At 38.9% G+C, this 15,876-nt stretch overlaps 1 protein-coding gene across 3 annotated transcripts in view; it reads left to right on the top strand.

The window, feature by feature from the left end:
• st6galnac5a (ST6 (alpha-N-acetyl-neuraminyl-2,3-beta-galactosyl-1,3)-N-acetylgalactosaminide alpha-2,6-sialyltransferase 5a) overlaps positions 1 to 14,407 on the top strand; it is a 44,320-nt gene extending 29,913 nt beyond the window's left edge. For all 3 annotated transcript variants that reach the window (XM_067475761.1, XM_067475760.1, XM_067475762.1), the window contains exons 4-5: positions 7,399 to 7,506; positions 11,270 to 14,407. In XM_067475761.1, the coding sequence (XP_067331862.1) occupies positions 7,399 to 7,506; positions 11,270 to 11,528 (367 nt within the window). In that variant the 3' untranslated portion in view covers positions 11,529 to 14,407. The remainder of the gene's footprint in view (positions 1 to 7,398; positions 7,507 to 11,269) is intronic.
• Positions 14,408 to 15,876: the final 1,469 nt, after the last annotated feature.

Here is a 15,876-nt window from a genome sequence, read left to right as displayed (position 1 = left end):
GTATTTAAGCCTTTGTCTTTATTAGAGAACATTGCACTCGAGCAGTGACGAGAGAGGCTGCGTTCAACTGAAATTCATAGAAAAACATAAGACTGGACTTGTTTTTCCTAAGTTTAATTCAAGCTTACATGCCAGCACAGCGGGGAGATAAAGGCACAAACATTTTGGCTGCACCCACTTCAGTGCGTCGCCTTGAGGAAATTCATTCAAATTTTGCACAAATATGTCCACTTGGATTCGAGGATGAACTGATTAGATTTTGATGTTCAAAGGTAACTGAGCTTGTGTCTCTCGCATTCAGGAAAAAAAGATCTGTGTGAAGGAATTTCTTAAGTTAAAGAATGCCTTCAGTGATATTAACCTTGCTTCTGTTGGTTCCAGTTTGACTAGTACATGTAATTAAATGCCATCAAACATCCCTACATCAAAATATCTCTCTACTTCTAGCTGAAAAATGCCTCCAGATGACATCGCTTGGAGGAACCTTCAGTTCAAATTATGACGTCTCGTTTCTCACACTAAGGAGTTTGTAATCAGGGTTGACCTGATTTTCCAGAGCTCCTACAGATGGTATCATCTGAACTCCAAATGATGAAAAACTCTTCCAGGTGATGTCATCTGAAGGCCTTTTCCTGCTAGAATAAGAGTAATATTTTAATAAAGTGAAGTCAGAGGGGAGTTTTAAAGCATTAATGTACGTTTACACCCTAAACTAAAGCCCATAGAAAGTTGAAAATTGGTGAAGTTGCCCTAAGGTTAGGTTATCCACTGTGTCATCATCCGTTGTTTAATGGCACCCAACATGACAATCAGCGCCGCCAACTGTGTATGTTGATCAACAAACTCTAAAAATGAGCTTAATAGTTGTGACTGTTGCACATCTCTAAATTCCGATAAAACTGGAATAGGTTTGGATAGAAAGTTACAGACTTCAGAAGAGGTCTAAATAGCCAGTATGTGTGGATCATAGGTGTATAGCAAATCCAATACTAGAATGTACTTACTCTACATCTGCTCCATGTTTTTTCCCTACACCTATTAATGTCTTATTATTATAGAACAGTTAAAATGAAGATGGTAGCATTTCTAATAGCAATAAAATTAAAAAGCCTACAACCATGTTTATAGGGAGGAAAATCTAGGTAATTGGTAGAAAATTGGACAAAATACAAACAAAATGAGAACCAATCCAAGCAAGAAGTAAAGTCTGCTGCTCATTAAGAGGAAACATCAGAGAAGGCATAACAAGAGAAATTAAGGGGAAAAAACATATGGAAAGATATTATCAACAGAGGAGATGCCAGCTTCTACTCTTTTGTTTTCTTTTATTTATTTATTTATTTATTTGCTATTTTCAACCCTGACTGATACAACAAAGTGAATCTACTGAAATGGGAGCCATGATCAGACCCAAAGTATCATGCAAGTCAAGTAGATACAGATGGCCATAGATACAGATGAAAGGGGGGGGAATGAAGTGCCTTGTAAATAAGCAATCAACGCCAAAGTAGCTTCAATTGCTGTTTTTCTTCGGGTATAAACTGTGCAGTGTCTGAGGCGGCTGGGGGCTGTAGTGCAGCAGTGAAGCAAAGAACCTGGAGTTCACATGAAACAACCATTTGAAAGCTAAATTTTGTTCTAATTAGCATCAGTCTGTTTAACAGGTGTTTTAGCTTTAGCTTATTATACATAATGACGCCTTCATGTGACCTTTGTCTCTCAACAAATGCATAACGACTATAATGAGATCAATGACGATAAATCTGCTCTAGAAATATGTGCAGCACAATTGTCTTTCATCAGATCCTGGATTAACGATCAGAGGTGTCCACTTGTTTAAAGTCTTGACTAACTTGACCATGTATTGCAAGCGTAAAATTAGTTTTCTAGAAGGGAACAGCACACTCAGCCTGCAGGTTTGTGTTGTTTTGTTCTGTGCTGTTTTCTTTTTATTAAATATGAGAATTGTTTGAACGTGATTCTTTTAACGGAAACAATATTTTAGAGTTATGAATTGACACTGAATTGAACTGCATATTAAAATGGTCATTTTTCTTAATTTACAACAGCAAAACTGCAAACATGAGGCACAGCACCGTTCTTCTTCACAGGGATAAATCTGTCTTCCCACTCACGGCTTGCTGCCAGTACTTGTTCAAAAGACAGCCACAGAAGCTAAGAGCTTGACATTTCACACCACATTATTCATCAGCATGCTCATAAACAAGGAAATGAGGAAGTCTTCTTAAGTGAGATTAGCCACATGCCTCCTGACTCAGACCTCCACGCATCCACCGCAGATTTCTTGATGACAAAATGTTGTGCTTTGAACTTTTGAAAGTTTTTCTAATTTGCAAAGGGTGTGTGTGTGTGTGAAAGACAGAGCTGTTGTCATATTAAAGCTCAGTGTGTGTGTGTTTGCACATCACAACAAATCAACATGTTCCAGACAACCTGGGCCCTGTCTTAATTAAATGAAAATAAGAGGTCTGTGCTTCACCTGCGATAGCATCATTTCGTGTTGATGCTGGTGTTTGTTGCATGGACACACTCTAATAAATAAGTCCTGTGAAGGTGCACTGTGACTGTGCATCACACTGTCACTTAGCCAGTGCAGAATGATAAAATCACAAGTAGTAAATTAATTGATATTGAACCGATCAATAAAATGTTTCCAGACAACACATTATCTAGTCTTGCAGTACAACATCCAGTTCGTCTCACTACAGTGTTCAGGTTTTTATAGATTATTTATTTATTTTTATAGTGCATCCTGTTGACTACAAACTGTGCAATCACATTCGCACTTTAGTTGGATATGACCGCAGTTTTTAGATTGATAGAGTTATGTGTCTAGTTGTCAAAGCAGGTGTAAAGTCGTGAGAAAACAAGTGAAGGTTTTCTGGGTCCTCTTGGTTACTAATGATCACAAAATGCCGTAGGATTTTTAGGCCTGCATACTATTTTGACTGGTCTTGGGTTCTGTTGTTTTTGGTCTTGGCTCTCTGTCTTTATAACCTGGTGCATCTACGTTTGATTATTTTTGTGGCTTCAGCTTCTCGAGAACCAGCAGTGATCCATATTATTTAAAGAGTTTTCTCTTGATTTGGGTTTGTTCAGTTTGGGCACATGTTGGATTTGCTCCTCATCTTGACAAAAGTAATATATATGCACATTGGGTTTGATTCGATTTTGCTGTTCTAGTTCAGGTAAAACTGATTGACCCATACAGCAGATTATTTGAGTGGGGAATATATCAAGTGCAAAGTGCACCTAGTTTTACCTGTGTAAAGGCTGTACAGTGTTGAAATGCCCCAGCAGAAAGATCACCAAGCGCGGTGGCTTGAAAACAGTGGTCTTACTTCGCAAGTTTTAAAGTGGTCTCGTCACTGAAGATGGCCGGCAACAAAGTTATGACAGTGTCAGAAATTTAGGACTGCTGCCACAAATAAGTCTACAGGTCTACTAATCAGAAAGCAGCATAACGTGACGCCCTGATTATATTCTTACCTCAACCTCGCTTTGCAAATTGGGCATCCCAAGTTAGTGTGTTATAGGCAGACATGTTATCACTGCAGGGGCTGAATTATTAGCTTCGCTAGATTAGCTTCATTGTTTTCAACTATAAGAGCACACAGATGATGCGTGCTGGTGATATTTGACCTTTATTGAAGCACATTAGTCAGCGTATTCATCGTCAAAGTTTGTGTAAAAAGTTTGGCTTTCAATAAAATTAATACGCTTAACAAAACCATTAACACTGGTAAAATACATAGAGGTGTGGACATAAAACCTTGACAACTGGCACAGCAGCATAAAACCTTCTGGTTACACTCAGGCTTTCTTTATAATATCACCCTGAACGTCTTTCGACACACAGGGAGAATGTGTTTCTATTCCACAATCCCCAACCAGCCAAAAATGTGCAAAATACAAATGATCAAGAGGCTTTTTTTGTATTTTTTGGTTTTTTTTTTTCTTAGGAGGTTGCCTGATGTGTACACCTGTGCACTGTTCCCTCTGTGTGAGAAAATAAGAGAAGTCTGAACACTTTTTCAAAGAGCCAGGTAAACCCTCCACTCCAAATGTGTCACCCTCATCAACCGGAGGCGAGCAGGGTGTCAAAGTGCCTGCCTGGTTTTTTCTTGTCAAGACTTTTCTTATCAGAGCCAGGCTTTGTTTCTCTGTCCTGTCTGTGTGGGAACAGACAAGAAGCAGTAACAAGCTTTCTGAAAGCAGCAGGGTGATGAGGTGGTCCAGAGGGTATGAACGCTCCTGTCAAAATGCTCTTAAGCGAGAGTTTGAACTTCTGCCTCCTCGCTCTATCTTAGTCACATTATAATTTTTTTTTTTTTTTTAAAGAATACGATCCCTAGAAAAACAACCAAAGACAATTTACAAATGACTGTGACAAATTTAAAGTTGGCTTTGAAGTCTAACTGATATGAAAAACCTACTTTTCAGCTGTGCTACTATAGAAGCTGTGTGGATTGTGCTCTGTCAGTGGTTTGGTTCGCTGCTTTAGTCTCAAATATCTCACCAGCTGTTGGAGGGTTTGCAATGATGATATCCACTGTGGCCTGAAAACAAATCCTGCTGACTTTGTTGATTGCCTGACATTTTACCCAGCATGACTAGCTTGCTGAGGTTATCACTTTTTCTAGTCAAGTATCTCATTTATGAGATGTATTTACAACACAGATTGTGTTTTGTACCAGCTTCTGTGATAAATATCAGACAATCAACACAAGGTTGACATTTGTGATTTCGTGTAAAGTGTCTTCCAGACAATCTTGTTCCCGTCAGAATAAAAGCTTTTATTTATTGATTTCCATCCAAGTAGATATAATCGAGTCAAACTTATATTTAATACTTGTTTCATAACAAAATACTTTATAGTTTAGTGCTAAACTAGATTAACTGGTTATCAAAACAAACATTGTATCTGATGAGCGTGACGACATTTTAGTTATATTATGAATTAAAGCTACTGTGTGTGACTTTTTTTTTTTTTCTCTTATCTTATTGTGCAGAGGTTCTGTCGAAACCTCTTGTGAACTCGGACTCGCAGAACATCGTTGGCGGGGCTCTGCCTTATGATCGATCAGGGAATTTCAATCATGTCTACTCAATTAGTTTTGCAGCTTTCTTTTATGTCGTAATTCGATGAACATGAATACCTGAAGTGTTGAGCTGAGCACGGTGAACCATAGCAGATAGCAGTTGCCCCTGTCCAAAGTATTTATTCTTAATCAAATTTAATCTACTGTCCAAAGCCAAGCAGCCTCAAAGTTGTATATCTTCTATTTGTAGTCTATGTTGTGGAAAGCTCAACATGTTTTCCGACAATAAAATTCAATATGTAGGACGTATTGGTGGTGAAATGCTATATATGTAATAAATCAATTAGGAAGTTAATTTAATGTAGACCTGATTTTAATTTCCTCCTCCGTTATTATTTTTCTCATTATTTTTTCTATGTGCTGAGCAGCTTGTTGTTGGCATATTGCAAAATGTGCCTGTTGGAACAATTATACCAAAGGTTGCAGGGGGAGTTGCTAAATTCCTCATGTAACTTCACCATCCTGTTTCATATTTCCAAAGGGGTCATCTCAAAATTCCCCTGATAACTGATGCATGAACACTTCTGCTCGTCGCCAGTCACAATCCCAGTCGAGATGAGCTTCAGCTGTGTAGCCGGGGGAGAATAACGAGATTCACGAGATTCACAACTGTGCCCGATTCAGCTGTAGGAATCTAATTTATCCCTGCTGAATTTTACATTAGCTCACACTTGAATATTTTCACACTGTTTGTGAAGAATAAGAATAGTTGCGCCGCAGAAACTAATTCACAAATTGATTACATGAATAATAATTGTTGCAAACGGCAAAGCCCCCTGCATGGCTGTGCCTGGATTACAGCTGTGGCTACAGATGAGCCGGAGATCAGCATCATTAAACTTCTGTCACTATTGCCTAGTGAAAAGCAGACAGGAGAAAAGTCTCTGAGGCTGTTGGGCACAGCAGTGCTGTGAGCTACTGTAAATGTGAACCATGTTCACATTCAAAAATAAGAATGAGCTTTATACATATTTAGGTTCATAGGGTGGGTCCCTTTTCCAGGAGGCTTCTTGCACGGGCATTTTTCTACAGTAGCTCATAGTTGACAAACCAAACTCTGGTTTTTACATTGAAAGATTGTTGCGTATGGGCTTATTAGGTAACTCCTCTCCACCACCTCTGCCTGGAAACTTAAACCACATTCTGTTAGAAGTTTACAAAATTTTGAAGTAACAATAATTTTCACTATCGCACATGACAGCCATGATCTAAAAGCTTTACATAGTAAGTAAAGCAGTTCCTCAGGCAACCTCATCACTCTATACTGGATAAACACCGTAGCTTCTCACGAGCTTGGAGAGAGAGGTGTGGATGGTATTCAGATGTTTGCAATTTGCAACCTCAGTGATTTTCTCTTTTTTTTATATATATATATATTTAGTTTCATTCAAGCCATTCAGATGGTTTTGCCTCATTTAATCAACAGCACTACAAAAAGCAATCGTGCAGGTTAATTAAAAGTCCTTCCACTAGGTTACTTTGAAAGAAACTGTATTTTTGTACTGCATCCTGAAGGGAGTTATTCTGATTGTCATGACATATTTCAGTAAACGTCTGTTAGGGTTTATTTATGTTGATGTCAAAAAACTCAACCAAAGTTTCGTTTTATTTCAGGTTGAAGTTTTTTATTTAATTTTTTTTCTTTAATCTGAGGGTTTTCATGATCCTCTGCAAATTTCATTATTTGGGAGTCTGTTAAATCTGTTCATAACCAAGAATGAATTCTTAAAAAATGCACAGAATTATTTTTTTCATCTGACAGCTGAGGGTGATCACTTCGACTGACATTTAGACTTTGAAACCTTCTAATGTAAATATAATTTTATATTTTATAACGTGTCTGAGAAAACTGTGATTAGTGCCTGTGTGTGGTTTTTTTTTTTTGTTTTTTTCCTAAAAGGCTGTAGGCAGATTGTTGTGTAGCTGAAGCTGATGTCAATTAGCCTGTGTGCACTACATGCAGGACCAAGGCTATTTTCCGATTAAAGGTTTGATTACTTGACAGGGTTCATTTGGATCACTCGATATGTCGGATGGATCTGTATTTTAATGAAGCTGTGAGGGAACTTGAATGATCTTTGCAGTCAGAAGATTCGACCTCTGGATTTAGATAAATCTATATTCAGCCTTAATGCACCCATGTGAGATTTTCTGATGATTTATCCTTGTTAATCACATTCAGGAAATCAAATATGGTACACCTCTCATCCCCGTGGTTCACCACGCATGAAATCCTTCTAACTGTCTTTTCTCCCCCGCCTCCCCTCCTCCGCAGGAGGATATCAAACTCCTGGCTGAGCACTGGCTGGTTCACTATGACAATCGCCCTGGAGCTGTGTGATAGGATCAATGTCTACGGCATGGTTGCCCCCGACTTCTGCAGGTGAGACAGTGGAACTGAATGTAAAACATCACTAGCTCACCAACAAGTGCCATCAGTAAGTTTTTCAAACCAGACCTTCATGTGCAGATGCTTCAAGTGTATACAAATTCATAGCAACTTGCTGATGAGTAAGATTAAAAGTGTAAATGTGGTCATGCAGCTGATAAATAACATGTTACTGTGGCTTAAGATGGTTTTGGAATCCTAACATCGCCTGAATATTAGTAAGAAAGAATTCAGCAAACAAGTATTCTAGATGCTGGTATTTCTCTCTAGGGAGAAGAAAACCTTTTTCTTTTTTAAGTATTGCACTGACATACGTTTTCAGAACAAGACAACATTGAGTATCAGTAGACAGGTTTTCCTCCAAAGTCTCATCTCGCAGCTGCTGGAGTCAGGCCATTGTGGAGCATCAGCTCATCAAGTTTCCTGTTTCCCCTGGCTTTGTCCATCCTGTTAGTTTGGTTTGATTTGATTTGTTTGCTGCTGTGTACAATATCCTCAGAGCATTTTTATTTACTGCAACAAAAAACCTCCAACAACTGACTGACATACAGTGTTGGTATCGGCTACCGAGGGCTGCAAAAGACACAAAAGTTGAATTTCTTAAAATTCAGGAAGGAAAAAAGCTGCAGTTCTTGGATTCTTTGAGATAAGATAAGAGAGGCCTTGTTCACCCTTATGACATATTCTGGATTATTCAGTATGGAAATGTAGACTTAAAAAGATCCAGCCTGTGAACTCGAACAAAGCTTATGTCACAGCAGAGCACACGTGAAGGATAAAGTCACGTGTAGCCAAAAGACGAGCTCTATTTATTTTTAGTGTGGTTTTTGTGGTTCCTGCTTCAAAGAAGTTTTCAAAGTGTTTTTGCAAAGTTAACACATCCATTGTAAAGCTTCTGACTGTGATTAGATGTTAGGAGAGCCCAACTAATTCTCCATTTCCCATTCTTTCACACTTTCTTAGTTTCTGCTGTAAGACAAACCAATTTGTGTTTTAATACAATAGCCAGGAATGAAAAGTTACCCTGTGCCATGCAGCAGTTAAGACCGTCGTTCATTAATCAAACGTATCAAGAGTGAAACAGTGTGAGGTGTGAGGTCATTTTGACCATGGTGATTCATCATCATGCATCGGGTTTTTGTGTTTAATCCTTTTGTTTGCAGTAATCATGAAGTATTATTCATGAGCATTTGCAAGTTGAGACAAACATTCAGTCCAGGATGATGCACTTTATACATTTGAGGTAAAGGGTGTTAATAGTTTGTGCAGTATGATTTAGAAATCCAATTTTTATTTTTTTATTTTTTTACTAATAGTGTCCCCTCTCCTTTACTGTTTTCTGAGTGAAAATAATTCATTTTATTGGTGAAAAGGGAGATCGTTCCTCTGAAGCTACCATTTTATGATCTTTGTAGCCATAAAAAGCCTTTAGAAGATATGATTTACTCTTAATGAGATCTTTGGGGATCAGGTCCAGAATTTCTAAGACTAAACCGCTCAATTCTTTCTAAAGAGGCCACATCGAAGCGCGTGATACACCCCCTCCAACAGGTGTGCTGGTTTCTATGGGCCGTGGTTTTCCAGCAAAGACCCCTGAACAAGGTTAGAGATATTTGGAGCCATTTCTCCTCTGATATGTCAATGTTAGTTTCCTCTTATAAGTAGCCCCTATCAATCAATCCAAGGAGAAAAGCTTATCTGGGGAAAAAAAAGAAAATGAAGTAATTTCACCAAATTTATTTTGGTTTTCACTAAGGGCAAAACCACATTTTTAATACCAAAGTTTCCAGTGCACCAAAGCAACGTTAGGATCTTTGTATTTATAATGATACATGAACCAGCCTGGATCCAATCCTTCTATTTTTCTGCTCCACTTTTGCACCTTGGATTAGGGAGTGTGCAGCTGTGCACATAATTATCATCTTTTGATTCAAAACCAAGTTTTTGTGCGTGTTGCTCGGGCAGTTTATGGGTAACGTTTAATTTAAAAGTTAAATAATTAGTAAAGTTTTCTGCCAGTAAATGCATTTCGTGCTTTGCCAGCACAGCGTTAAACACAGGAAGAACACCAATCAAGTGTAACCACCACCACCACCTCACAATATCAAAATGCAGAAGAAAAGCCTCCAGCTCAGACAGTGCTATGCTGCCATGGTGACAGAATATTTGAAATTTTTATGTCCTGTAATTTCTTCGGTGTATTCAGCCTCCATAGCAGTGTGAGCAAAGAAAAGGTGAGAATACTTTCCCTTTTATATTCACTGTGGATTATACACTTTGAAAGCATACTTTCTATGTCGCTTGGCTGCGCTGATATTTAGCAGTCTGTAATAAAAGAAAAACACTCTGAATGTGGCGGAGAAACGCCATGAACGCGATGCTGGTTCCGTGTAGCAAAAACGCAAAGCACCATGGGATACATGGCGAGTCTGGACTCGGTCTCGCTCCTAGCAACAAACTCATCCTGCCTCATTAGCAGAGTTTAATAGTTTCAGTTACAGCTCACGTCCCATCCATCTCAGCCAACACTTTAATTGGGGGATTTTATTGGACGGGGAACAAATCTTATTAGATTTCTCAATAAAAAGAACAAACTGTAAAATGTTTAGTATATCTTCGTTCCTGGCCCTGATTGATTAAAGAATCATTTTTTATTTGACGTTACGGCGCAGATTCCGTCTTGATGATAATGAGGAGGGAATGCCAGTTCATTTATCTGAGAAATTGTTGGCTTAAGCTGATACTTAGTAATTCTAACAAGAGAATGCTGTAGATTTTAGTGGACGTGATCCAACTGAGAATTCAGCATGCTCTAATTACATTATCTAGCATTTATGAAGCCAACGCACTAATGAATAAATGTCATCCAACATTTGGCTGATTTCCTGATCACGTTCCCTGTGGCTATATGTTCTGATTGTTTGCTATTTTTAAAGTACTCGACTTTGTTTTTATTTTTAAGAACAATGCCTTTTTTAAAATGTGTTGCTTCTCAAACCGGTAATGATTCTAGACTACGAAGTCACTTTTGGGGAAATCGAGCTTCAATTTGTACAGTTCTGAAAATGCTAGAACACTGGCGAGACGCTGCACTGCCTTTATTTCACTGTGGTGTTAATCAGATGATGAGCATTGTCTGATGGTTACCAGTATTTCCTCCTGCTTTAAACCCTTTAAACACAATTTGGCAGAATTCGAGCAAAGTGGCTTCTGTCCTGCAAAAGGTTTCTGAGACTTTCTGGCTTGTTGTTTGTCCTGACATGCAGTGTGACTTTCTTTAGAGGTCTTAGATGTGTCAGTTCAGTCAGTTGTCACAGGTTCTGGATGGGAAAAAAAATGGGAGTTTAGTTTTTATTTAAAACATACGTAGAAAATTCTAAAAAATACGGTTTCCTTTCTGACTACCTACTGTACAGAACTTGTGTATAAAATGGCTTCCTGCCTAAAATTCCCTGAGGCTCCTTTTTTTTTTTTTTAAACTTTGATTATTAATACCAGCTGAGTCAGCTGCTCTTTAAAATGTTGTTTCTTTATTTGGCTCCTCATTGACTGTTCAGCTGCAGGTGGCATTTAAAAGTTATTAATACAAAATGTGGCTGCGTCTGCCCTTTTAAGAAAAACAAATGCAGATCTCAGCAAACCCCCCCCCCCCCCCCCTGAAAAAAGCTGAAAAAACATTGGTGTCTAACGAAACTCAAGCGACTCATTAAAGCCTTTTAAAATGTCAACTGTCTCTTTTCTCTCTCCACTTTTGCAGGGAGCCTCAGCATCACTCTGTCCCCTATCACTACTATGAGCCGCGTGGTCCAGACGAGTGCGCCATGTACATTTCCCATGAGCGTGGTCGGAGGGGCAGCCACCACCGCTTCATCACGGAGAAGCGGGTCTTTGCCAAATGGGCGCGGACGTTTGACATTCACTTTTACCAGCCTGACTGGAGCCCCCCTCCTCTCCCAGCCAACCAGACAATGGAGGGAACAGTCACAGTGGCACCTGTGGTACAACAGAAGACATGACTAGAGTTGGGATGAAAAAGTACTTTAGTCATCTCAGAATGACTAAATGAGGATGAGAGAACATTTGCCTTGGGGGGCTGCTGATGCAGGCAATAAATTGTGTTACAACACGTGAAGGCTTACTGGTGTTGCTTCGGCTGGACATATGTTATGGACATTTCTCCAGCTTCACCGCCGCAGATCCAGTATGTTTTGTTTACTTAGGTGGACAACTTCAAAGTTGTTGAGTTCTTTCTGAAAACCCTGCAAAGTGAGGTTACACCAAGAACGCACCATCAACACACCCTCAGTGCATGTCATGTCTGACCGTAGAGCCTCTTGATCTTTGTGCATATACTTGTGTGTGAGCGTGTAAGCATGTGTTAACCAGGGCGATCACAGGAGGTTGGGTTTGTCATAAAGCCTCTGTTGGATGAAGGATCTTTACTGGATTCAAAGTTCATTCAAAGGAGAAAAAAAAAAACAATTTTAATGCAGATAATCTAACACTGTAGAACTGGAGACTTAGTGTGCTGAATAGTAATAATAGTGTAGCTCGACTTACATTTGGTATTTGAAAGAAGGAGTTGTTGCTGTGCACATTTTATATTTGTCTGCAATTTTTGAGGTCAAGTTGGATGAGATCTTTTAGACTCCTGTGTTGTGCAACAAAGGCTCGAACTCATACAAACTCATACATAAATCACTTCCCAGAGTTTCATTTTTCTTGCCTTTTGAGCTGTGTGCATTGTACTCGCTAAAGAGTCACCCAAGTTAAACTTTGCAATGCAGCACTTCCTGGCTGAATGACAAGTGCGTAACAGTCACTGGGATGTTTTATCTCTTTGTCTGTGAGCCTCCTTTGGCCTCGTACGTATGTATCATAAGGCTTTGTTGGCTCCCATCACCGGTTAATGGTGTGATTTATATAGCTACAAGCTGGATTTCCATGTAAATGCACAGCCATGTCGCACAAGACAAGTGGGAGATTAAGATCGAGAGCAGAGATGCATCAGCAACATCCATCCTACTATAATTCATCTGCTGCTGCTTTTGTGAAACTGAATCTGCATCACGGGAGAATTGGAAGGCTACTGGCATTTCTTTCATTTTGTTAAACCGATGAGTATATGATATGTGAGTCTCTCCTCTCGGTTGTGGTGTATGTCCACTTGCCTCTGATTTGATGGACTATGTGCTAGATGCTGACTGCTCCCCTCCCTCTCGGAGATCCTCTATTTTCATCCTCACTGCTGTTTTCTCTGTGAATAGGAATCAAGTGTCAGGAAGAAGAAAGCGATGAGACGTGTGTTTATCTCAACGATACATCCTGGTGCTGAATCCCTATCGATTGCGCCCTCTGTAATGAGAAGCCAGATGTGGTGGGTCAGATACACGAGTGCTCGCGACGCAACAACAGTTCCTCGGCGGAGACGGGGACACAGTTGCGTCACACACATCACCAACAGTTGGAGTGGTACTACTGCCACCAAGTACTGAGTGCTTCTGACTTTGTACTGTAGCCGAGATATATGTCTTAGAATCATTCACAAATGAATCAATGTACTGACAATGTGATAAGCACTTAATGTTTTAGTTTTCAACCTACCCACGTCCGCACCCTTACTCTTAGGAGTAAGAGTATACAGTACTATTTATTTTCATTATCAATAGGTTTTTAGTCTATAGAATTTCAGAAAACAGGGAATGCCATCATCAGTCCTCAACCAATGTATTTAATTTACAGTGATTAAAAAAAAAAAAGATAAAATCCTCACATATCACAAGTAAAAGCCAGACAGATAGCTGACACTTAATAAATGAATTAAAGCTTATATTCCTTGTTCATTTAAAACTACAATACACAACTTTTGAGTGTGAAGCTCAAAACAAACGTTTTCCTCAGCCTTTCCTCTTCCTGGCTTGTCGCACTCGACCAAGATCGACCCAGCCCCTCAGCTTTAAAGCTATGAAATTACATTAAATCAAAGGCATAAATAATTGATCTACTCTGATTGACTGGAAGGAGGAGTTTTGCTCCAAAGCTTTTACAAGGTAACATCTTTGCACTGCTGCCAGTGCTGTTCTGAGAGTCTGGGTGACAAATCTTGGTCTCGACCTCTCAACGTATGTTATGTTTAAGCATATATTTTCTAAAGTAATATTAGAGAAAACTTGCATACTGTAGATGTAACTTGCAAATTGTCCTCATGACGCAGCTCTAAAATGGTAATTTGTGAAAAATCAACACGCTGGTTGCTGGATTTTTGCTGGCTTCAAACAGAGCGGGCTATGCTTTCCCTGTTTTAGTCTTTATGCTAAGCTAAGTGCTTTTTACAGTAGAGTTATGAATTTGAACATCACTTAATTTCAATTATTGTCAATGTTCTGTTGCTTAAGTAATCACCTATTTTTATTTATTTTTTTGCAAAAGATGGAAATGTGTCATTGCACTCAATAAAATCCTCTGTATTTGTATGCAGTAGTTTCAGGAAACACAGCTAAAACACGGAGGTTTTGTGGAGGATGGGAGGCTGGTGACTCACCTTCACCCTCTGCTGACAGCAGATGCCATTTCTGATATTCAGTCTCCCTCTTTCCATCTGCTTGTGACATCAGGCTGTGTCATACTGAAATATTAATGACATACAGACAGAGCTACAAGCCCTTCTCATTACTCCCCAGAGCTGCAACGAGATCCCTGACCACATACGTAACTGAGGGTAGGAGCATTTTTTTTTGGTATTTGGAAACAATACTGTCACCTTACATATAATTAACAAAAGATGATAAAGCAGAGGGGCATGAATGCCTGGCATTAGACAGCTGATCAAAGCTGTAGTTGGTGTGCATTTAGAATGGCTCATTAAAAAGTGTGACAATAAAAGTGCTGAAAATTGTTTTTTTTTTCCTCTATCATAAAAAATGTCGAGTTATCACACTCCTACATTTCATAAAAAATTAATCAAATTGTGTCTATAAACAGCATTTCTGTGGGGTTGCAAGTAAAATAAAAGAGTTTTAAGACCTCTTGAATACCATATTTATTTAATAACTTGCAAGCCATTAAATTACTGAAAAAAAAATGGTTTAAAGAAACTTTGCTACACCTGCAGTAGTGGTGTACAGCACTGATGTTGACTGAAACTACACGATAAAAGAATAATCAGCTTCTCGCACACACAATCCATCAAAATACATTTAGTTTATGGGCATATGACATCCCCCGACGGCCATAATATAACTCTCATTACTGCCAAGTCTGCTAAGAGAAAGTAATTAAAAGACTTTAATACACTCTCAGGCCTTTTTTGCAGGGGGGGGGGGGGGGGGGGGGGGGGAAGTTTCCTGCTTTTTTAAAATTGCTGAAAATTCTGAAAAATTGAACTTCCACATTTCCGGGGGCCCAAGAGTGAAACTTAAAAATATATGTATATATTATTTTTTTATTCCAGGCCAGTGGTCTAAAGAGCCAAACAAAGTCAATCATGTTAAAAAAAGACTAAAGCAGAATACGGAAGCTGAGAGAAGATAAGGAGGCAAATGTTGCCATGCTCGAGTAGTATTACATTTTCTTTTAGTAAAATAAATTACTTGTTTATACACTACAGGAAATGTCTAAAATAATGCATTGAAACCAAGTGGGGACTGAGTGTGAAAGTTCATTCTTTACCTTTGAATCAAATTGCCAAAGACGATAAAAAATCTAATCTCGGTGTTCACTTACCAGATTTCTCAGCTGTCATGGAGAAGACTTTGTTGACGTCATGTCACATAATCATGTGAAACTCGGGTGAAAGAAACATTAAGATAATTTATTTAAAGCTACAATATGCAACTTAAGTAAGCGCTAGAATAATACTCTGATTTGCAGTGTACTTCTACCATCTGCTACGGTCAGCCACACTCTGCACAGCCCTTCAAGTATTTCTCATCAAATAACAAAAAGGAGGAACGCTGCAAATCTTATTATTCAAGCAGGAATCTTTGAAATTCTCTCAAATGTGCAGAGGGGCAAGCCTCAAAAATATTTCAAAGTAATTATGTCTGCATTGCTGCCAGAGCTGTTCAATGAGTCTGACTTTATGGAAGCAGTTGACAGCGCAGTTACATGCTGTAGCTTCAGATAAATGTATCATAACCAGAGTGGAGAAATACTCTGTTACAAGTACATGACCTGCATGCAAAATGCTACAGTAATAAAGTAAAGTAGAACCTTTAGCAGTGAATCTTTGTTCGCTGCTGCCAGTGCTGTTCTGTGAGTCTGTAAACAGAGATTTACCAGTAGCTTTAAGTAAATGTACTGATGATGGGGATGCAATACGTATAAAGATCAGGAGTAAGATGCTATTGAATGGAAGGTGTTTCA

This window comes from Channa argus, chromosome 14 (assembly GCF_033026475.1).
Source record: "Channa argus isolate prfri chromosome 14, Channa argus male v1.0, whole genome shotgun sequence".
Classification (NCBI taxonomy): domain Eukaryota; kingdom Metazoa; phylum Chordata; class Actinopteri; order Anabantiformes; family Channidae; genus Channa; species Channa argus.
This window is presented reverse-complemented; position numbering and strand designations above follow the sequence as displayed.